Source organism: Myxocyprinus asiaticus, chromosome 41, assembly GCF_019703515.2.
Source record: "Myxocyprinus asiaticus isolate MX2 ecotype Aquarium Trade chromosome 41, UBuf_Myxa_2, whole genome shotgun sequence".
Classification (NCBI taxonomy): Eukaryota; Metazoa; Chordata; class Actinopteri; order Cypriniformes; family Catostomidae; genus Myxocyprinus; species Myxocyprinus asiaticus.
The window spans coordinates 15732005-15756805 of NC_059384.1; the positions used below are offsets into that span (position 1 = coordinate 15732005).

The window sequence follows — 24801 nt, forward strand, 5'->3', positions numbered from 1 at the left end:
GTAGTGTTATATTGCTTTTCATTTAAAGGAATATTCCAGGTTCAATACAAGCTGAGCTCAATTGACAGGATTTGTGGTATAATATTGATTTCCACAAAAAAAAATTTCTTAAAAAAAAAAAAGCAAAAATCCTGGTTCCAGTGAGGTACTTGTAATAGAAGTGAATGGGGGCCGATTTGTGAACAATAGTATAGCAACAAGACAAAGGATATGCATGTAAAATAATTTTAATGTGATAAAATAATAATAATAAAAAAAATCATTGTTTTAAAATAGGCTAATTTACTGAGAATCTAATAAGAAGCACCATTTAGAATAATGGAAATTAAATAAAACTCAAAAGTAAAATTAACCCATTGTGGAAATGAGAATTTGGGGAAAATATGCTTAATTAACCCTAGCGGCCACCAGAGGTCACCTTCATGGATGTAACAGTTTGTTCTGTGTTCATGTTTTGAGTTATGTATATTTCTATGTATAGTTTTTATTAAAAAGCCTGTACATGGATCCTCCTCCTCTTGCCTCGTTCCTTCATACGTTACAGAAGAACTGACCGATACTATGGATCTAGCGGCTTTTCAAATGTTTGCTCTCAAACAAAGAGAGGGGACCATCGAGCCAAGTTATCAGCTGGGGAGATATTGAGCTCAAGGACTACTATCGTTTGGACTTAATGAGTCTGTGAAATCCTGTCTGCCAGGAGGCAGATGTGAGCTTTCCTTGGTGGACTTCATTGACTATGCTTTGAAGCTCACATTCTCCTTCTACACTGTGGGGTATGGCAGTAATCCCATGCCGCTGCCAGTGCTCATGGCCACGGAGGCCATTCCCTTGTCACTACCTGTGCTCACGGCCACGGAGGCCGTTCCCCTACCGCTGCCAGCATCCACGGCCACAGAGGCCGTTCCCCTGTCACTGCCAGTGCTCACGGCCACGGAGGTTGACGAGGCTGTCCAGTAGTTCCCTGAGGCTGTCCAGTAGTTCCCTGAGGCTGTCCAGATCTCTAAGGTTGTCGACGAGCCTGTCCAGTTCCCCGAGCCTGTCCAGATCCCTAAGGCTGTCGACGAGCCTGTCCAGTTCCCCGAGGCCGTCGAGTTCCCCGAGCCTGTCCAGTTCCCCGAGCCTGTCGACGAGCCTGTCCAGTTCCTGTCCAGTTCCCTGAGGCTGTCGACCAGCCTGTCCAGTAGTTCCCTGAATCTATCCGGTTCCCCGAGCCTGTCCAGTAGTTCCCTGAACCTATCCGGTTCCCCGAGCCTGTCCAGTAGTTCCCTGAGGCCGTCGACGAGCCTGTCCAGTAGTTCCCTGAATCTATCCAGTTCCCCGAGCCTGTCCAGTTCCCTGAGGCTGTCGACGAGCCTGTTGAGTCTCCTGTCACCGTCGACTATCCTTACCAGTCCATAGAGGCCATCGACCAGCCCTTGCTCAGCCCAGTAACCAGCACCTGTCAGACACCAGTCACCAGTCTGTTGCTCAGCCCAGTAACCAGCACCTGTCAGACACCAGTCACCAGTCTGTTGCTCAGGCCTGTAACCAGGGCTGAGCTACAGACTTTTTTTGAATTAACGATGGATGAGTCAAAACATTTGTATTAATCAACATTATGCCACAAATGCTGTTGATTTAGCTTAACTTGTATCGAACCTGGAACATTCCTTTTTAAAGGTCCTAAAAATAGAGCTAATTTTCTTTATGTAAATGTAAGATCCTTTTTTTTTCTTTGGATTTTCATGGTGAAATATGACCTACATATATTTTCATCACCCCCATAAAACTTAGCATTGTCTTTTCACAGTTCTCTGAAAGTACATTGACATGTGTTTTCGAGCAGCGAACTTGCAGTAGACAAATGCTGGTCAGAGACAGATGAGATGAATGGGGTGTCAGAAGTTGCATTACTTGACACTTCCCATTCCTGAAGCGGGCAGGGCGTGTTCACCTCCTAACTAGGCTTCCTTTTCTCACTAACAAAAAGGAGAACTCGGTCATAATACTGTATGGTAGGTGGTATCAATAACCAAACAAAAAGAATAAATCACTCTCCTATTCAGAATACATCTGGTGTCTTTCTGATGAACACCAAATGTGTCAGACTGACTTTAGAAGTTGTTGCTTCTGTGAAGAATTTCTCTCTCAACTCTCACGCACAAACACATACGTCTATGAGTGCGTTTGACAGTATGCAGATATATTGATGCTAGTGCATAAAGCCTCATAATCAGATTAGAGTGGGGAGAAGGGTGCTACACACATGGTATATCAAGTGGGGTGGGGCGAGAGAAATCTTTACCAGAAAAATGAAGAATGCTGGTGTCCTTTAACCTTTTCACTTTGAATCTCTTGTCTTTTAGCTAGTGGAAGGGTCATCAAGTGGCGAGTCAAATGCTAACAAGATTTTTTTTTTTTTTTATTCCGATTTCTTCAGATAATCTATATATAGATAAAAGTAAAGCAACGAAAGTCTGGAATGCTAAAGGGCGGTGTAACATTTGCAAGCTGAAAATATAAAAGAGCTTTTTAAAAAAAGGCTTTTACTTCCCTGTCACAACTGTGACTGGTAGTTTTCATTTTACTAATTCATAAAAATTGGCTTGTCATTGGCTGCATCATTCTTAAGTGGTGTGACAGCATGGCAAGACTTGCTTATCTTGATTGGGAGATTGTCAAAACTGGTGTGGTAGGTTATTGTTAGGAAATTCCTTTGTCAGGAAGCATCATTTTGGACTTGTCTGTGTATTTAGTCATTAGCAATGAGCAATTACGTAGTATAGAAAATCTTTTTAATAACTTTAAAGATAAGTACACCCAAAAATGAAAATTATGTTGTCGTTTACTCACCCTCATGTCGTTCTGACTCGTATGACTTTCTTTCGTGGAATACAAAAGAAAAATTTGAAGAATGTTGAAGCTGCTCTTTTTCCATACAGTGAAAGTAAATTGTGACTGAGGCTAACATTCTGCCTTGCATCTCATTTTGTGTTCCACGGAAGAGATTCATATGAGTTTGAAACAATGTGAAGATTAATGACAGACATTCCATTTTTGATGAACTATCCCTTTAATTTTAAGGCACTGATTGTTCTTTGAGATTGTTTTTGGGTTTACATAATGGAGTGAAAATGGGAAGTATGGTGTGTGGGATCCTTGCTTGTGTCTACACGGCTTACATAAGGGCTTGATATTTCTGGCGCCAGGAGGTCTTGTTTATCCATTAGTGTGAATTCTTCATAGTTCTCAAACAAGAGTGGAAAAAAAACTGTGTAAAATAATTTTGAACTGCTGTTTGTTTGCACATTAAAGGCGTATGTGACTTGTAGATTTGGAGTTTAATTTGCATGCATCAGTGCATATGAGTTGTAGTCGTGTTTGGGTGTATTAGTGGATCCTCCATAGGCATGTGCTTATGTGTGTCTGTGTTTTTGTTTAGGGAGTTTAGTTTGAGCCTGGCTCCAGCTGGTAGCTGAGCAGAGTGGCTTGTATTTTGGCTCCTAATTAATTCTCACTCTGCAACAGTGGACTGATGATACAGAGGAAGAGTAGGAGAGAAGTTCAACTTTAAGATCACTTTAAGACACTGGAAAATGCACATGTGAGTAGACAGAGTGGAGACTTAGACATTAAGTTAATTGCATTCTTTCAGAGCTCTAGTTAAACAAAAAGCTCAGGTGGCAGCAGCTTCCTCATGCCTCAGTGGAGCTAAGTATTTAAGGGTGGCTAGACTTGATGTAACAGAGATCAGCATTTGAGTTGAAAATTGAACTAGAATTAATCTATTCACACAGAGCAAGACAACAGGTCAAAAGTTACATATGTGGTTAATCTACAGTATATACAGTACAGTGGCATTCACATATTTGGACACCTAAGCCACAATTAAATTAAAAATTCACCCAAAAATTATAATTCTCTCATTTACTCACACTTAAACTCTCAAACTCGCATGACTTTCTTTCCTCTGTGGAACACACAATTATATTTTGATGGAGATATGATGTGTATGTGTCTATACAATTCAAGTCAATGGGGTGCAAACTTTTAAGCTCCAAAAAGGACATAAAGGAAGTATTAAGGTAGTCCATATGTTTCTAGTGGTTTAATCCATGTCTTCTGAAGTGATATGATCAGTTTTGAGTGAGAACAGACCAAAATTTAAGTCCTTTTTCACTATAATTCTTGCCATCTGCAGTCTCCTTGGTGCGATCATGATTTAAATCTCTAATTACACTTCCTTGTGCTTGATGAATGCGGGTGAATAAATGATGGGAGAATTATAAATTTTGGGAAAACTATTCCTTTAACCTTTTAAATGCTTTGTAATTTTCCCGAACACTCTTACATACTCGGGTCTTTAGAGACCCGGCACTTATATCTATCAAAAATGGATGTACAAAATGCCCAGATAGTGTCACATTTTCAAAATATTTTCAAGACAATTAGAAAACAATAAAATATTTTGATGTTTTATTTTTAATAAAGTAAAGAGATAAAGCTACAAATCAGGACAATTCAAGAACAGGATTATTTTCACACTAAAATTTTATGAGATGCAACTGGCTGTCAAAAACATACTGAGCTACACAACACATAATCTACACATGTGTAACTTATGTGTATCTTCTCAGGTACTTGTGGAGTCTAAATAGATTCACAACTTGCATTATTTCAGTAGTAAACTCAAATGACAAGTCATATACTTTTCATGTGTTGTACTTGCTTTAAGTTTACTTTGCTATTTGACTAAGAAAAAACATCAATGTCAAAAGTCAATCACTGAAACATCAGTGCCTGCTTAAGAAATAACATGTATATTATGTATGTGTATATGCATATAAAATACTGATAATTCACCACTGACGATAGTTCATTGTTGCACAAAAAGTCAATGTGATATAGTATTTATTTGCATGAATATAGTACTCATTTCTCTTGTAATAAAAAATAAATAGATATCCTGTGATAGAGAACTTAAATAGATATGAAATAATTATAAAAAAAATATATAATTTATGGAAGTGCACAAAAAAAAACAAAAAACACTGACATCCTGACCTTCTTACATACCTCGGGTCTCTAGAGACCCTTTACACTTTTATACCATATATATATATATATATATATATATATATATATATATATATTATTATTATTATTAATAATAATAATATTTTTTTAATTTTTTATTTATTTTTTTAAATACACTATTTATAAGAGAGAGATTGAGGAATACTAAAGAGGTGTGGGCACAACTTCAAAAAATGGAAGAGGTACATGAGAATGAGGTCCTGGGTCTCTAAAGACCCAAGGTATGCGTTTAAGGGTTAAAATGTAGGAATTGCATAAGGCTACATAATATTCAAAATATTCAAAGAAAGAGTCCAAGTGTGATTTTTTTTTTTTTAAGTAAAATATTTAACAAAAAAAGAGTTATGTGATAGCCTTTAAATGATATAACAATAGATATATTAAAATTGAGACAAAGTATTTGGACACTTTTTGGTTGTCAAACAAAAATTGAATCATTTATTTTTCATTAGAAATGATATTATCAGCATAACAGTTTGAGTGAAACTTTTGTGCAAAACCTGATGATTATGATATAATCATGATCCTGCAGAGCATCTTAAGCTTTAATAAAAGAACCTGTCCTTTTGTACAAAATGAGTTAACACAGTTAATGTCACAAATTTGCATATTTGATTAATGATCATTAAATTGTGTGGAATCTTAAACCTAACCTGAATTCCTTGATGTAATCCTTCCTCATGATCATGCAGCATGTTTTCATGAGCTGAATGGGAGGCTAAACACTATTAAAGTGTGACAAGACTCATGCTGCGCATGCAAACCATTTGTGCATCACAAGCCAATCAACTATTTAGCCCTTTTCGATGAATCGCACCTGCAAAATCCTATATTTCCATGTTTAATTTATATTTTGAAAAGACTTTTGAACCCCACGATGTGGGTTTATGTTTTCTCTTTTAATCGTTTAATGTAATTGAGTGTGACTATGGTTTAAGGAGGGTGTATGCTGGGTTGGAAATCTCAAGGATTAATAGTGGTGTTTTCCTTATTACATGACATGTTGTTCTTAAAACAAAAAGAAACAAATGAAGCACATAATGTAGGCTGGCATCCGCACAGCCTGACCGAAGCAAAGCGGGCGGGTTTACTCGCGCGATTAACTGAAACGTGAAGCGCTGCCGGCTCGTGATGCGTGAATGGCTTGCACGCGCCGCACGAGTCTGTTGGGTATACTGCAGTCTCATCACATTTTATCTTTTTGTTTGGCCTCCCATTCAGCTGATGAAAACACGCTGCGTGATCATGAGGAAGGATTACATCAAGATGTAGACTGGAATGCAGGTGCGGAATTTCATATGAATAAAATAGTCTACTCCTCTTTCGCCGTTGCTGCTGTGCCAGTGATTACCTCTCTGCATGCCAATGCTGGCACGCGTGCCATAGGTTGCCGACCCCTGAACTACACTATGGTTACTCTAGGACATCTGTGTGAACTTGAGTGGAACTGACTTTATTCATCCACTATAAATTACTTTGGGACCAGTTAATTGAGAGTAAATGTAAAAATTAGACAAGTGAAGCTAGTGCTGAGAAATGGTCCACCATCATTTATTTTTTTTATTTTTTTTTTTTTTCATATTCAAATTTAAGTGTGACTCAAGTGTCCAAATACTTGTGCTTACAGGTTAAAGCTCAATTAACAGCATTTGTGGCATAATGTTGATTTCCACAAAAAATAATTTAAACTCGTCCCTCCTTTTATTAAAAAAAAAAAGGGAAAGCAAAACTTGCACTTACAGTAAGACAACGGAAGTGAATGGGACCAGTCCATAAATGCAGAAATATAAATGGTTTCAAAAGTATAGCCACAAAGCGTAAACATTATGTGTTAACATGATTTTAGTGTGATAAAATTGCTTATTAACTTTATCTGTGTAAAGTTATATCCAATGTTGCAATTTGGTTGTCATGACAATGAAACCCTGTAATCCTGGTATTGAATATAGCTTTACACTGATACAGTTAGCAAGCAATTTTCTCACACTAAAATCATGTTAATATGTATAATGTTTAAGTCTTGTGGTTATACTTTAAAAACAATGTTTATTTAAGTGTTTATGGACTGGCCCCATTCACTTCCATTCTAAGTGTCCTACTACTGTAACTGCAAATGTAGCTTTTTTTTAATACATGTAGTAATCAACATTATGCCACAAATGCTGTTGATTGAGTTTGTACTGAACCCAGAGCATTTCCAAAGTGGTTAAAACAGCTCAACCTCCACAGGTGGACTCCTCTCCCCTAACTCGAGAATAAATCTGGGAAAAAATTGGGCAATTTGTTGCATTAATCACCATGGATTAGCGCATTTCATTGCTTAGTCATGCTCACCAAAACCTTTCATCAAAGGGCACGTCACACCAGGCTACAACTTCCACATCCTTGACGAAGGGCCTCTCTTTCTCAGTCGTAAAGAAGTATAGCCCAGATCTTTTACAGGAAATTTTACAGCACACCTCACCCTTAATGCAGCCTACTGGCAGTAGGCACTCATGCTATTCACTGACACCCTCCAATTTACCAGATAAAGGCACTCTATTCATTATTCCTCCTTAACAGGAAAGTGCAGTGGACTATATGTACACAGATCACACAGATGTCAAAGGTGAATTTGTGTCTTTGGGTGTAGAAATAAGCTATGAATTACTTCAACTGTTCTGGGTTTTAGTATATCATAGGTCAAGGCCAAGGACATAGTTTAAAGTTCTCTCATAATGTAACTTATCAAGGCATAAATGTGATGCATGTACAAAGAATGTCTGGTTCTCACCCAGGTGTTGTATTGTTTCATTGAAGTGTGAAGTAGAAGTATTTTTCAGACAAAACAGTGGGTCATTTTATTGCCTAACTCCAGGTTACATACTATGTGTTCTTTTATTTAAAGACATCTGACAATAAAATTGTTTGTCTGACAATGTACACTGTTCAGTAACCTCAGTAAACTTCCTTAATCTGGTTCTGCAGGCACCTTCGTCTGACCCAAAGGGCTCTTCTATCAGCAATGAGCCTCAGAATGACCCTTTCACAGAGGAGCCCTGTTATGAGGCGAACAAACTTAACAGATTCAGTTCTCAGGCCGAGTCCATTCCTGTGAAAGTTGACAGCCAGGCCAAGGTGTACCCTTCCAGGATTGTACATCCGTTTTCCACCCAGAAAAAATGTGAGGACAGTACCCATCAGAGAGGTCAACCTGTCACACCTCAGGCCTGGTCTGGACTAGCTGGTCTCCGCGTCATGGGCTCTTTCAAAAAACTGCGGTCTTCTGTGTTTCAAGGAATCCAGAACAGGAGTAATGCTATGGCAGCCAGTCAGGAGAGAAATCTTTCATCAGTGTTTAATGAGGATGGCAATGGTTTCTTAGTAACCAAATGGAATGTCGCAACCAATCCGAGCACATGTACGGAAATGGACAAAGTGTCAAACGGGTCATCTCAAACTGGGAAAATATCTTCGCTTTTGGATGAAGATGAAGATTGTGGGGAGGATGAAGCTGGGTTTCAGAGAAATTCCCACTTTTCTCAAAGTATCCGTAGGGCGTATGGTGCAGGACGCATTCCATTGCTTGACACAGTGCAGAGACAACCGGAAAGCCCATCGACCAGTGAGCCTGGCTCCGAAAGTCATTCCTGCAGTACTGTGGAGTCCATTGAACCTTGCAAGACCCTTGCGACCCAAGAAAATGTCAAGGTTTTGAGCAGACTGAGCAAAAGTGCTGAAAATATTCATGTCTTTAAGAGTCATTTTAGACGCAAAGTCATCTCAGCTGAGCCACAGAACCCAGAATGCCCCAGTACTATGATTCTTCAGAGGGCCACCAGCTCCTCATCCATTGACTTTCAGGAAAATGGTTCAAGTAGACATCAAAGCCCCATGAGAATGCGAGGACAGTTGCAAAAGTTCGTCGGCAGCTTAACGGACCTGTCTGTCAAACGTAAAAACACCCCAGGCCCCACCCATAGAGAACTGCTTTCACCTCTTAGTCAACTCCATGATGACTACTCCCGCAGAACACCCTGTCTTTCTACATGTGGCCGCCAACGGAGGCCTTCTCTCACACCCAACAAAGCCCAGCTCAAAACACATATCAACACTCACCAACATATTCCAACTTTACACCCGGCTCCCTCATGCCCCGCTGCCTTTAGCTCCACCCTTAATGACTCTCTGGAGCCTCCTAGCAAAACAGCAGCCCTTAAAAGTGACTCTGGGCAGGTGGCTGTGTCCTCAACAGATTTACATTCAGATATTCCAGTCTGTTTGCTGGAAAGATACTCTGAACCTATGGAGTGTCATCAAAATGGAATAAATGACCAGTACTCCCAAATGTACAAGCAATGCTCAAGCCCTAGTCAAAAGAAGACAGTTAATGGTATTAACATTAACTTGGAGGTAAGATACTTTTAAAAACTCCACTCCATAGTGCCAGCTTTAAAGCTGAAGTGTGTAATTTCTGTGCCACTAGCATCACTAAACAGATATGCAAAAAAAATATTGTTTTCAAATGGTTTTGCTTAACACTTCCCCATCTGTCACTGGGAGTGGGAGTATTTCAAACAAATACTCCCACCCAAAACTCGCATTGGTTAAGACAATGTTGCCATGTCGGTTTGGTCTGTATGCTCAACGAAACAGATCAATGTCTTGATAGTGCCACATGCGGCCTTCAGTGGAGTCAAAAATATTGCAATTACGAGTTCCGAACATTCAATGACCAAGCGAACTCGTATTTACCAATCGAAAACTCAGGGGGGCCTGGGTAGCTCAGCGAGTATTGATGCTGACTACCACCCTTGGAGTCGCGAGTTTGAATCCAAGGTGTGCTGAGTGACTCCAGCCAGGTCTCCTAAGCAACCAAATTGGCCCGGTTGCTAGGGAGGGTAGAGTCATATGGGGTAACCTCCTCGTGGTTGCGATTTAAGTGGTTCTCGCTCTCAGTGGGGTGCGTGGATCGCGGAGAGTAGCACGTGCCTCCACATGCTGTGAGTCTCCGCTGTGTCACGCACAGCGAGCCACATGATAAGTTGCGCGGATAAGGCAACTGAGACTTGTCCTCCGCCCACCCGGATTGTGGTGAGTAACCACGCCACCATGAGGACCTAGTAAGTAGTGGGAATTGGGCATTCAAAATTATGATATCTGAGTTGTCTAATTAGAAGAGGTGTATCATCATGAAAGATGATGAAAAGCAATGATTTTGCAAGATTATTTCAATTTCAGTGCTTTATTTCAATAATACTATAGTTATATACAGACATATAGTCAACTACTGTGAAGCCCTCTAATGACTGACCCTTTGCAGTTTGTTTTATGTAAATTAATTAATAATTTGTTTTATATATGGCATTATTAAATCATATACAGTAGGTCATGTAAAATTGCTGCTAGTGTATACGCTTATGCCTGTCCTCTGGTAAAAACAGAAAATTTTTTGTTGTCGTTCATTGTCCAGTTGTTTTAGTTTTGCTTCTTTCGTATTTTGTTTCCGACTTGAATGTGTGATGTCGCAAAAACGCATTCTCATCTTGGATTTAGGAGTTTACACTTTTCTGGGAAATCAACCTACCAGTGGCTTATAGTTGTCTCTGTGTATTTAACTGGGATTGAAGAAAACATTTTAGCAAAAATGACAAACTTCAGCTTCAAACTAAGTATTTTTAAGTATTATTTTTATATTAAACTTGCATTTTCTGACCTGAAATGTTTCAGATTCAAATATAACAGCATAAAGGAACTAAATGGAAAGTTTCAAGTTAAATACAAATTATTTATCTTTAGGGACATACTGTCAATTAAAAAACAAAAAACACACTGACACGCTTACAATGGAAGCCATAGATGTCCATTGTAAGTGTGTTTCTGTCAACACATTTTGTGATGTTTTTAACCAAGTTATTGTCTGTGGTAATTGACAGCATGTCACAGATGCCATCCAGAGTTTAACTTTAATTATCCCGAAAAATTCCTTTACTTATGGAAATGTGAGACTTTGTAGTTCCTATATGTAACTTGTTTGTCTCTCTCTCTCAGACAGTATTGATTCACTGTTTGTTGTTCTTTTAAATGAGTCTAACTGATAATAAGAAGCAAGACTAGACAATCAAATGTTTCAGGCCTAATCTGGTATCTCTTAAAGGCAAAGTTCACCCAAAAAAAAAAATAAAAAAAATCTGCCATCATTCCCTAATGTTGTTCTGAACCCATATGGCTTTTCTCCCATATGGAGATGTTAGACAGAATGTTAGTCTTAGTCACCATGCATATTCATTGTATGAAAAAAGTTGCAGTGAAAGTGAATGGTGACCGAGGCTAACATTCTGCAAAACATCTTTCTCATCATTCTTAATGTAAACATTAATAAACTAGGTCATAGATTTAGTTTGGTTCATTGGGTGACCTTGACCTTAGACATAGGAAGTAATAAATTACAGTAAAAACATTTTTTTATTGAAGCATGGACTTTTTGTGGCTTGCATCATATGTTAGACACACAAGTGTTATCTAAGAATAACACCACAGCCTTAATCTACAAATGGCTTTTTAGCAGATCAGGACAAACTCTGCTTAAGGAACATTGAGATTTGACCTTTTATTTGGAGCAGTTCATGTCATTACTCTGGCTCAAATGGTCGATCAACCTATCCAACAAAATGTTGTCATCCTACTGTCACTCTAAAGTGATAAATCTTGTTTCTACAGTGTCACATGGGTCCTCAGCTGTGAGGCACTCGATAGAGGCAGCAGGTTGAGGTAATGATTAGTTGATATTTATGACTAGTGGGATTGCTTAAACTCAACTCCCAGACCTGAGACTGGACACGTATCAGCCAGGACAATATGTCTCCTCCCCAAGAGAACAACCCAAGGGCTAAAGTCCAGCAATCAAACAAAGCCAGCGTAGGCATGAATGGACAGACAAGCCAATAGAAGAATATATTAGCATGAAATAGAAAAGCCACAGAGGGCCAAGCAAAACTTTGCTTTGTGTGTTTGTATTTGTGTGTAGATGTGTATGTGCGTTGTGTACCTTTCTCACCATGGTGCTGGTTGAATGTATGCCTTTTCAGTGTATATGGAAGACTGCAGAGAGGGAGACTGATGATGTAGAGGTAAGATCTCTGTTTTTTTTTTCTGTATGTTTACAGCGACTATAGGCCGCTATCAGGATTATCAGCATGGACTAGAACAACTGAAATTTAATAAGCCATGTTAAACAGATTTAAAAATATATATATTTGTGATAGGGACCGGAGCAGTCACAAGGAGAATCACACCAAAGAGAAGGAATGGCGTTCTAAAAATGTTTATTTTGTTCATGAGGTGCAAATGTGCAAATAAATTAAGAGCAAATAACAACAAGGTCATTTAAAAACAGTCTAAAAACTAGAACTGTTGGGTACTAAAGCAGTACCAACTCCCCACCTTCAACAATGGAGGCCAGAGTCCTAGGCACTCAAGCAATGCAAACAACCTTGTTTCTCCATGTGCTCAAACACTCGTTTACCATCTTGTTCTCTCTCCTAGTGGAGGCGGGTTTAAATACACAATTTTCCCACCTTTTGCTAATTGGAACAAACCATTATTTTAAATCAAATTAACCCTCACCTCCCCATCCTTAAATACAAAATCTTTGGAAAAAATACATAAGAATGAGTTAAAATGTGAGTTAAAAACAAAACCAATAAATGGGATGGATAAAACATTTGCACAATGAATAGATATTGCAAAATTGTGAGTAAAACAATAAGTCCTTTGAACACAGTAAAATTCCATGATGGAGAGCAATTCACAGGCTGTCCATCACAATATTTTTCTCTATATTGTCATACTTAAAAAAAACAAAAAAAAAACCTTGCTTTGTGGCTGAAAGTAAAATGTCAGTACTTTCATAATCCATTGTTTAGTGATAACAAGAGAGCAAATAAATGCAATGTTCATGATTTGATATTATATTTCTTGATCATATTTAGATTATGGGTTAGGTTTAGAGTGTGGGTTAGTATGATAGGATAGTACATTACAGTATTACTTTATTCATCTCCTGGGGAAATTGAGGTGTTACAACAGTAGACATAAATCACAGAATAGGAAATAACAATAAAATAGACGACAAAATGAAAGAAAAATATACTAGAATGTGTGCAATAAATTAGTATGAGTTGGAGCCCTTAGTATATTGTAATATAAACTTAAGGTGCTCCCAAATCACACACTTATGCACTATTAGATGCCATTTTTGTAGTGCTAGTAGTATGTTTACACTAAAACTGCAACAAAAAGAAGTGTACTACGAGTACCTGGATGATGCACTTCTTCAACCAAAAAAATTGAGCGTGGAATGTTGTAATGTTGGCAATGTGAGTTGAATGCTTTAACATCACCCAACACTGTGTGTCTGAATATGTACGTTATTTGAGATAGAAGTACTGAGCTGAGTTTGGCTAACGTGCTAAAGCTAGCATAAACACATCTACTGCATTTTAAGCATCACTTCCAACAGCTGAAAAACAATAACGTGAAAAAGTAATAACGTGTTCCATTTGGGGCAGTACTACCATTTGAAAATTGTGCATAGTACATATTGTAAGTACATACTGTATAGTGCTTCATTTGGGGCACAGCTTTAGTCTGTTCTTTCATTAAAGGAAGTTTTCACCCAAATTTTCCACAGAAAATAATTTCCTTTTTGTCACTCCTTTATTAAAAATAAATAGTTTTTAGTTACAGGAAGGCACCTACAATGGAAGTAAATGGGGCCAGTGCATATGTAAAACTATGCAACAAGTATAGTCACACAACATTATAAATGTTCAGATGGTTTTAGTGTGATAAAATTGCTTACTAACCTTATCTGTGTAAAGTTTTATCCAATACTGGGATCACAGGGTTTCGTTGTCATGACAATAAAAGTTTAATATTGGATTTATCTACACAGGTAAGGTTAGTAAGTAATTTAATCACACTAAAATCATGTTAACCTATAATATTTACGTCTTGTGGCTATATGTTTAAAATAGTGTATTTGTTTTACTTTTTTTTCCCAATTTGGAATGCCCAATTCCCAATACTTAGTAGGTCCTCGTGGTGGCGTGGTTACTCACCTCAATCAGGATGGCGGAGGACAAGTCTCAGTTGCCTCCGCTTCTGAGACAGTCAATCCGCGCATCTTATCACGTGGCTCGTTGTGCATGACACCGCAGAGACTCTACATGTGGAGGCTCATGCTACTCTCCGCAATCCACGCACAACTTACCACTCATCCCATTAAGAGCGAGAACCACTATTTGCGACCACGAGGAGGTTACCCCATGTGACTCTACCCTCCCTAGCAACTGGGTCAATTTTGGTTGCTTAGGAGACCTGGCTGGAGTCACACAGCACACCCTGGATTTGAACTCACGACTCCAGGGGTGGTAGTTGGTGTCAATACTTGCTGAGCTACCCTGCCCCCCCCCCTGGTAAAATAGTGTATTTTAATGTTTATGGACTGGCCCTCTTATCTTCCATTGTAAGTTTCTTACTTTAACTGCAATTTTTTTTTTTTTTTTTTTTTTTTTTTTTAATTAATTAGGGGTTGGTCAATTATTTTTGTGGTAATCAACCTTAACTATTCCTTTAATTACTGACTCTTGATCCCATTTACATCTAGAATTTTTTTCATTATTATAGATTTTTTTCCATGTTATAGGCCTTTATAAGGTCAAGTCTAATTGCAGATATTTGACTTCTCTTCTAGTCTTCTTCACATGACCTGGTCACAAAAGGTCTATTGAAAACAAGCGATGAGTTCCCTGCAACATCATCTTTACCTGTCACATCCACCTGTACTGCTGAATCGCCCCTGGCAACAACTCCAACAACACCAAATTCACCAGCCTCTGCCACTAACTCGCCCACTTCTTTAGTGCCCAGGAGAAGAGCAGGTCGATCTAGGCCTCGGCCATTCTCTGACTATGGCCAGCTGAGCAGCACAAAGTACTGCATACCGGAGGAGGACAGGGAGTCTGAGAATATGGACTACACTTCCCAAAAGGACTACAATAGCAATGGCAGCTACAAAGAGAGCAGCAGACAAGAGCATGGTCTGGTCTGCACTCAAGCAGAGAGCAGAAAGAGACATCCCATCTCTGTTATTGGAGGAGTGGATCTGTTTTCGTCCCAATCTGCTGAGCAAAAGGATGACACTGAAAGTTTGCCCTCTGTAAGGAACTTTGTGTGTGTGTGTGTTTTAAAGCTGCTGTAAGTGATTTCTGCGCCATTAGTGGCATCAATACTGCTCTATGGGACTGATTTCGTTAGGGATGTCACAGAGACAAGTGTGATTTCCTAGTGCATCTAAGTGCTATTGCTCAGGTAGTAGGGAAATCTTATGTGTGGTATTTGCTTACAGTAGTTTTAAATGGGCTTTTTGTCATTTAATGTAGTACAGTTGGGTCCAGACTGGAAAATAGAAGAAAAGAGAGGGGTGAATGGGAATGAAACATGAGGGCAGGTTTTAAACCTGTGTCCTGTGACCACAACAACTCTATGCATCATGAGCATATGCATTACCCACTTTGTCACAGCTTGTACACTTCTATACCTGCTTACAGTACATAGACATTTATTTTCTTAGTAGATGCTTTAATTAAAAAAAACAAAAACAAAAAAAACTGCAGGAACCATTATTAGCAGATAACCTATATGCATCCAAGTACTGAGACAAAGTCTAGCTTTATATAAAGTTTAGTTAGCTTATTTAGGAAAATAATTAGCTTTTGGAGCATCTCTGAGGGTAAACCCTTAAAAAGATTCACATGCCTCGAGGAAACATTGTTACGGTCCCATTAGATCTCTCCCTTAAGGTGTAGCATTATGGGTTTATAATGTCATCATAGGTTAGTCTGATTTTATAAAGATTTTTTCATGTCCTTAATGAAAAAATCTACGTGGTGTCTTTCCTGTAGCTACGTTTGTTTCACAGCAACAACTTGTTCCTTTGTGGGTTTTTTTTTTTTTTTTTTTTTTTTTTTAGAAAGGAAAGTAATTTCCTTCATGCCTCAGTTAATTGTTGTCTTTATCAAAGGGTGAATCTGATAAAACCTGAAAGAACATTTCCAGGTCCTATTTCACCCCAAAATAAAAATAAATGACAAGAAAGTTTAATTTGCATAAAGAAGATGATGCCTATTTTTAGGACCATTAAGAGTTTTTTTGCATTGTGACAATTTTCATGACAAATTGTCACACTGCCCCCAATTCTTTGTATTGTAATATGTAAAAGTGTTATTTTCAGTACTATATTGCCAACTAAATGAATTATATATTATTTAAATTGTATTTATACATCATGGTAGTATTTGTTGTATTAATTTCAACTATGCTGACTTCAAAGTTAAAAATTATTTCCAAAAACCTTAATGGTCTTAAAAATAGACTTAAAGGAATATTCTGGGTTCAATACAAGTTGAGCTCGACAGCATTTGTGGCATAATATTGATTACCACAAAAATACATTTTGACTTCTTTAAAAAAAAAAAAAAAAAAAAAGCAAAAAGAGGTTACAGTGAGGCACTTACAATAGAAGTGAATGGGGCCAATTTTTGGAGGGTTTAAAGGCAGAAATGTGAAGCTTATAATTTTAAGTGCATTAATTCTTCTGGTAAAACTTGTGTACTACTTGAGCTGTAAAAAAATTTGAAATTGTCGTTTTTACTGACGTTTTGGGGTTTATGGCAGAAAGTTGTAAAATTGGCTATAACTTTACACAAAAGGTTAGTTATTGATTTTATCATAATAAAGTCATGTTAACACACATTATGTTTTGTGGCTATACTTTTGAAACACTGAGTATTTTAACGTGTTTGGATTGGCCCCTTTCACTTCTATTGTAAGTGCCTCACTGGAACCCAGATTTTTGCTTTTTTTGTTTTGTTTTTTGTTTTTAAAGAAAAGGAGGAACATGTCGAAATTTATTTTTGTGATAATCGACAGTATGCCACAAATGCTGTCGATTGAGCTTAACTTGTATTGAACCCAGAATATTCCTTTAATTTTCTTTATGCAAATAATTATAAAAAAAATGTATATTGATTTTTGGGTTAAATATGACTGCGACGTTGTGAGATTCACCCTATCTTGCAATGTTGTACTTGTTACATCAGTATTATGTATTCAGAAATGATGAGCTGAAACATTAGTGTTTACTATCTCACAGGTCATTGTCCTGCTCTGAACATTGAACTCTGCATATGAACATAAGGCCTGCTGGATGGTGGGCTTCTTTTAAGGCTGGTGATTACAGTTTAATCTGTCCTTTGTTTCAGCCTGTTTCTCGGCCTCCAGTTCCCTCTCATAGAGTACCTCCATACCGGGCAGTGTCTGCCCGTCTGAGACCCTGCGTATTCTCCCAAAGCACACCTATCGGTCTGGATAGAATGGGGCGACACAGAGGGCGCAGAGTGCTCAGTGGTCAGTGTGTGTGTGTGTGTGTGTGTGTGTGTGTGTAAGCACTTGACCTAAAAAGATGAGAGGGTCTATGGTGAGATTGTTTTGATGGTTGCATGGAGAGTGAATATTGATTCATCTCAACATAATTTCTAACCTCACTCTGTGTGTGTGGTTGTATTCTACAGTAGATGGTAGTTCTGATCCAATGCTGGATGACAGTGTGAGTGAGGAGGATGGCAGTTTTGAAGAACTGACTGAAGGAACACCATATCTCCAACCAGAAGTCGACCTTTTCACCCTGAATCAGGTTGGCTGTGTGTTCTTGTCTATTTGGGTGGGGGGGGGGTTATGCATGCACATGCAAACATATGGATGTATCTACTTTTTCTGCTCTAAAACCCAAAACCATTAGTGTTTAGAAAACTTAATACATTATACTGGCTGTTATTAACATTTGGTTAAAGATTCTGTGGGATTCACTTTAATATTAAAAACTAGTCTTTCTTGTATGAAATTCAGAATGTTCAAAATGCAATTAACTGTAAAAATTAAATGTTGATTCAGTGCGAATAAGGAATTCAGATTGAATTGACATGAACATGATAATTGGCAAATAACATTAAACATTTTATCTTTTTAAAGAGGCATTGTGATGATCCTGTGTTAAAAGGGGTTCAAAGGTGCACTACGTTTTTTGTTTCACTGGCCAATATGACAGTGGTCTCAGACATATCGACATGGATGCATCACACAAAAGCAAAGCAAAAATGTTCGGTTACCAGTGCCATTGAAGAAGTACCCTATTCACTGATGTATTTGATGATAAACTCACGGAGCACTTTATTAGGAACACTATGGTCCTAATAAAGTGCCCGACGTGGTCATCTGCTGTTGTAGCCCATCTGCCTCAAGGTCCAACATGTTGTGCATTCTGATATATTATTCTGCTCACTACAGTTGTACAAAGTGGCTATCTGAGTTACCGTAGCCTTTCTGTCGGCTTGAACCAGTTTGGCCATTTCCGTTGACCTCTCTCATCAACAAGGCGTTTCCATCTGCAGAACTGCCCCACTGGATGTTTTTTGTTTTTGGCACCATTCTGAGTAAACTCTAGAGACCTGGAGTGTGTGAAAATCCCAGGAGATCAGCAGTTACAGAAATACTCAAACCAGCCCGTCTGGCACCAACAACTATGCCATGGTCGAAATCACTGAGATCACATTTTTCCCCATTCTGATGGTTGACGTGAACCTTAACTGAAGCTCCTGACCCGTATCTGAATGATTTTATGCACTGCACTGGTGCCACACGAATGGCTGATTAGATAATCGCATTAATAAGTAGGTGTATAGGTGTTCCTAATAAAGTGGTCAGTGAGTGTAGATTTATTCTGCTGTTGAAAGTGTCCAATAATAGGAGGGTTACATAGATAAAGTGTGTAGAATGCGGCTGGTCACGTGATTTCCATGTGGCGGCTTCCATAAGGGGGTGACTTGCCCCATGTAGCCACTGATATTCATTTCACTGTGTAAAACTTTTTTGCTGCGGAAGGTTACTTAGTGCACATTTAATGCTACACAAGATGTCTACTTTTAGCACATTTACATGAGCCTTTAAAATCTTGTTTGCATACTGTTGTTATCACTCACAAGCTGTGTTATAGGGTCTAGGTTATATTTCACTGTGTCTTATCAGTTTAATCTCAATTTTGTGATAGTCAAGCCTGTATTTCACTTATCTCTTGTCTTTTTATCTGATCTACAGCCTCTATATGTTCAGCCTGACTGTATATCTTTCCATTTCCAGTACATAAACTCAGGTCATGCTGTGCATGCTGAGGCCCTGTGGGATCATGTGACGATGGAAGAGCAGGAGCTGGCCTTCAAAGCCGGTGAGGTGATCCGGGTTCTGGATGTTCAGGAAAAGGACTGGTGGTGGGGGATGGTGGGCGACCGCGAGGCTTGGTTTCCCTCAAGCTTTGTGCGGGTGAGTTGCACTGTCACCCTCTCAGAGTAATGAATGTGAAACAATAGCCAGTTTAAACACATTCCACTTGAGAGAAACACTTGAACATGGTAACAGAGCCTGTACGGTTGCTCTGGGTGAGCCAAGACAAAATGGTAGATGTTTGGGATGGGTCACGATGGTTGACTAGTCATCCAACAACCAACAAATTGATAAGTGAGGTCAACCATTTTATCCTATATATTTTGTTTTGATATGATATTCGTGCTGTGTTTTAGCTGTTAGACAGTACAGTAAAACCCTCTATGAAAAGTTAAAGCTGAAGTGTGTAATTTCTGTAAGGCTATCATCACCAAATGTAATTGCATGTTTTCAAACAGATTTCCAAAAACACCCTCTGTCTTTCAATGGTCAAACAAACATAGTCTTGAAGGCAACAGTGTTTACACTTTTCGGGAAAATCATCCTACGGATGTCAGGTTAACCAGACACCAACAAGACTGATCAGCCAGCAAGTCGTTCAGGCACCTCTCTGACTAGTCGATTTTAAAATATGTAGCTATGCACATCCCAATTAGATATGTCATTATGGTTGCATGTGCTGATTGACCGGTTTGGAAACAATTGGAGGATGTAGTGAATGAGGCATACTTTGTTTTCAATGCCTCCCATTGTAAAATCAGTGGCAATGTTTATCTTAAAATCCAACAAGATGAGTCAATCACACACAAAGAAGCTGTAACAATTCAATGGAATGAGGCAGTGGGAGACAGTGATTCCAACTCAAGAATGTCTCTTTTTATTAATGCACAAAACAATAAAATGCATTCGCATAAGGTGTCACGAGAAGCTTCAATCTATCGTTGAGGGCCAGGCGATCAGCACACACACAGCGTCAGGTGTCTGTCTCACTCTCTCTCATCTCACACTCTGAGGACTGGCCCTTTTTATTTCCCCCGTCTCTCACTGCGAACACTGGTGAGAACTCTTACCACTTACTCTCTTTCCAGACGAACACTCAACCATGCCCTCGCCTCCAGATACCCCCACCGCCCAACTCAGGCCGGGGAACCGTCCAGACAACCCCCCCCCCACCATTTCTGGAGAGGAAGTCTGCGACAGCCATCTGCACACCCAGTCTGTGGACCACCTCGAACTTAAACAGCTGGTGGAGTGCCAGATACCAACGGGTGATCTGGGCATTGGCATCCTTCATGGTGGAGCCACTTGAATGGGCCATGGTCCAAACAGAGGGTGAATGCTCATCCCAACAAATAGTGAGGACCGCCCACTTAATGGCCAAGCACTCCTCCTCTATGGTGCTGTACTTAGTCGCTTTCAAAGAGAGCTTTCGACTAATGTGGCACCCTCCCCCTCCACCACCTGGGACAGTACAGCACCCAGCTCCGTGTCCGTTGTGTCTGCAAAACAAAAGGGAGTGAGAAGTCAGGGGAATGCAAAAGCGGCCCGCCACAAAGTGCGGCTTTTACCTGCATGAATGCTTGTTGGCATGGCTCCGTCCACTGGACCGGGTCTGGAGCTCCCTTTCTTGTGAGATCAGTCAGCGGGCTGGTAACATCCGAATAATTAGGCACAAACCTTCGATAATAGCCGGCCAGCCCCAGGAACTGTCTCACCTCCTTTTTGGTCTTGGGTCTCGGGTAGGTTGCAATCGCTGCGGTTTTATCAGTTTGGGGCCGCACCAGCCCGTGACCCAAGTGGAACCCCAGATACCGTACCTCCACCTTCCCAATTGCGCATTTCTTCGGGTTTGCCATGAGCCCCACTCGTCGCAGCAACCTCCGAACGGCCCCCAGATGCTGCATGTGCCGCTGCCAATGATTACTGTAATGATGTCATTCAAATAGGCAGCGGCATACGCAGCGTGCGGTCTGAGGTCCCAGTCCGTAAGATGCTGAAATGTAGCCGGTGCCCCAAACAAACCGAATGGAAGGGTCACAAATTGTTGTTAACCAAACGGTGTGGAGAAGGCTGTTTTTTCACGGGACATCGGTGTTAAGGGGATCTGCCAATATTCCTTTGTTAAATCCAATGTCGAATAAAAGCGAGTGTGGGGGCCCCCGGAAATGCTGCCAGATGGTCTTCCACCAGTTGGACCGCTTCGTCCAGCAATGTCCCCTTCGGCAGCTGGGAGACGAACTGCTCCAGTACCACCAAGTTGATCACGCCATCGGAGTCGCTGTTCTCCCTAGCCAGCACCCACCGCCGGCAGGCGTCACGGACCTGCTGAGCAAAGGCAAACGGGCGGCCGACCTCACTCAGCATCAAGGAGCAGAAGTGCTGGCGATGTTCTTCTGGGCTGCGGCCGACCCGTTGAAGGATGGACTTCTTCAACGTGTTGTCCGGGATGTCAGCGATCTGGGCTTCCCTGGTCAGCAGCGGCAGAAGATGCACCGCCCCATTGCTCCTGCAGCCATCTCAGGGCATTGGCCGTGTGCTCAAAGAGCTCGAGGTAGGCCTCCGGATCATCTTGCAGCCCCATCTTTGTGAGCAACACGTGAGGGTTCGCTGCTGCCGGGGAAAGGGAGGCGGCTGCCCCCTCCTGGGGTACTAGGCTCCGCAGCACCCGCCGGTCATCCTCCTGGGCCCGAAGGAGCGCTGCTACTGTTCCATGCGTAGGTCCAGGAGGACTTGGTGTTGGGCTTGGTGGATGCTGGCCAAGGACGTAAAGACCTCCTCCAGCGGCGATGACTCCATGGCAGTGTATCCTTTTTCCTCAAATCCTGGGTTTTGGCACCAGTGTAACAGTTCAGTGGAATGAGGAAGCGGGAGATGCCGATTCCAACTCAAGAATGTCTCTTTATTAATGCACAAAACAACAAAACACTTTCGCATAAGGCGTAATGGAGAAGCTTCAATCTATCGTTGAGGGCCAGGCAATCAACCCACACAGCGTCAGGTGTCTCTCTCACTCTCTCTCTTCTCACATTCTGAGGACTGGCCCTTTTTATTTACCTGTCTCTCACTACGAACACAGAAACAAGCAATTACCAGCAATTCATCTCAGGTGAGAACCCATACCGCTTACTCTCTTTCCAGATGAACGCTCGACCATGCCCTCACCTCCACAGAGGCTTTAAGTTATTTGATCATGTCTTCTTGTGGAAGAGGATTAACCTGTTGTCTGAATCAGTTAAAAGCCTGTATTACACACAGTTGGTCATTGTCTTAAAATTGTGCATTATCATAGTTACCTGCTTATTGGTCCATTTGAGTTATGTGATCCTAGGGGATTAACTATAATGTAATGTTGATTGGCAAGGTTCGGGTGAATCAGGAGGACTCAAGCAGTGGGAGTGTGGAGAGCGCACTGGATACGGAAGAATCCGCCCCCTCGGACACGCACAAACAAAGCTCAGAGCACAGAGAGCAGATGAGAGCTAATGTGGTCAAAGAGATCATGGACACCGAACGTGTTTACATCAAACATCTCAAAGATATCTGCGAGGTGAGTCTCCATTCCCGCCACTTCTGTTTTACCCTCTTCAGTTGCATCTACAGCCTGCTGTCTATGTGCAATCCTTATCACAAAAAAGCCTTTATCTTCAGTTTAGTCTGAATGATAATCAATCTTGAAGACTGTCCTACACCTATAATTTTAGACATGAGATTAAGATAAAAAATAATCACATATTTGGCTTCTTTCAAGATAAGTTCTAACATTATCTCTTTGAATGTAGACATAGTAATATTATATACAAATATAAACTCTATACTGCTTGCTATTTTTTTTAAATAATGTCAAACTTATGCAACAATAAATGTTTCAGACAGTAGGATGCTGTGTTGTTGTTATGTGACTTCACCAGGAATAGTTCACTCAAAAACGAAAATGTTCTCATTATTTACCCACCCTCATGCCATCCCGGATGTATGACTGACTTTCCTCTACAGAACACAAAGATTTTTAGAAGAATATCTTGGCTCTCTAGGTCCATACAATGCAGTGGTGACCAGAACTTTGAATCTCCAAAAAGTACATTAAGGCAGCATAGAAGTCATTCTTAAAACCCCAGTGGTTTAATCCATGTCTTCTGAAGATATCCAATCGGTTTTGGGTGAGAACAAACCAAAATGTTACTTATTTTTCTTTCTACATCTTAACATCTGCAGTCTCTTGACACAATCATGACTTCAAGCTCGATTACACTTCATAGTGCTTGACGCATACGCAGAGTGCTAGATGGCGCTAAGAAGTGTAATTGAGCTTGAAGTCATGAAGTCTGTTCTCACCCAAAACCAATTGGCTCGTTTCAGAAGTCATGGATTTAACCATTGGTGTCTTATGGATTACTTTTATATTGACTTTATGTGCTTTTTGGAGCTTCAAAATTCTGGCCACCATTTATTCACATTGTTTGGAACTACAGAGCTGAGATATTCTTCTAAAAATCTTCGTTTGTGTTTTGCAGAAGAAAAATCACACATCTGGAATGGCACATGCGTGAGTAAATGTTGAGGGGAATTTTAATTTTTTGTAGGAGCTATCCCTTTAAGTGTGGAGTCTAGTTATAATGAAAATTAATAGTTAGTTTGCATTTTTAAACCACATTTTTGCAAAATATGTTAATTTTTGGTAGTCAAAATTAAATAATTACTTTCAAAAGAGGTATTTAAAAAATTGTTTACACTGTGTTTACTGTGTTTATTTGGAGTTTCACAGAAACCCTACACCTACCCCTAAACCTAACCCTACCTCTAAATCTAACCCTAACCATAGTAACAGTAAATGAGACTCGCAAGGCTTTGGCAGCAGGATGGTTACCTTCTAGAAAAGCCAATGGATAGTCGAGAACATTGCGCTGGGTGCTGTATATTGTACATTTTGGCAAATTTAGTAGGTCATCCATGTAGTTTATGCATAAAGAAAAAAATTCATTCTAAGTACAGTATATACATGCTATATACTACAGAAGTAGTATGACTAGTACGCTATTCCAAACAACCCTGGCTGTAGAGAACATCTTTCTAATTGCTGACCTCTGCTGGTCAAATCCTTAAAAATAAACAATGACACTGTTGCATTGCTATCATTTTAGTGTATATCACAGGTTCTAAATAAATTTGTTGATAAAATCATTTTAATTTTGCCATTTCATTAAAATGATTTTTGTAGGGTTATATCCGTCAATGTAGGAAACATCCTGGCATGTTCACTGATGCACAGCTAAAGACAATCTTCAGCAACATTGAGGACATCTACAAGTTTCAAAGGAAGTTTCTCAAGGACCTTGAAAAGAAATACAACACAGAAAACCCTCATCTGAGTGAGATTGGCTCCTGCTTTCTTCAACAGGTATCTTTACA

General features: G+C 39.8%; 1 protein-coding gene across 2 annotated transcripts in view; it reads left to right on the plus strand.

Moving 5' to 3' along the window:
- The window catches only part of LOC127432078 (spermatogenesis-associated protein 13-like), a 32108-nt gene that overhangs the window by 2237 nt on the left and 5070 nt on the right, over positions 1-24801 (plus strand). The window contains exons 2-9 of one of the 2 annotated variants that reach the window (XM_051682870.1): positions 8047-9471; positions 12147-12188; positions 14816-15280; positions 17385-17529; positions 17694-17815; positions 19315-19494; positions 22757-22942; positions 24611-24790. In XM_051682870.1, the coding sequence (XP_051538830.1) occupies positions 8047-9471; positions 12147-12188; positions 14816-15280; positions 17385-17529; positions 17694-17815; positions 19315-19494; positions 22757-22942; positions 24611-24790 (2745 nt within the window). The remainder of the gene's footprint in view (positions 1-8046; positions 9472-12146; positions 12189-14815; positions 15281-17384; positions 17530-17693; positions 17816-19314; positions 19495-22756; positions 22943-24610; positions 24791-24801) is intronic. The other variant, XM_051682871.1, reaches the window with a different exon arrangement.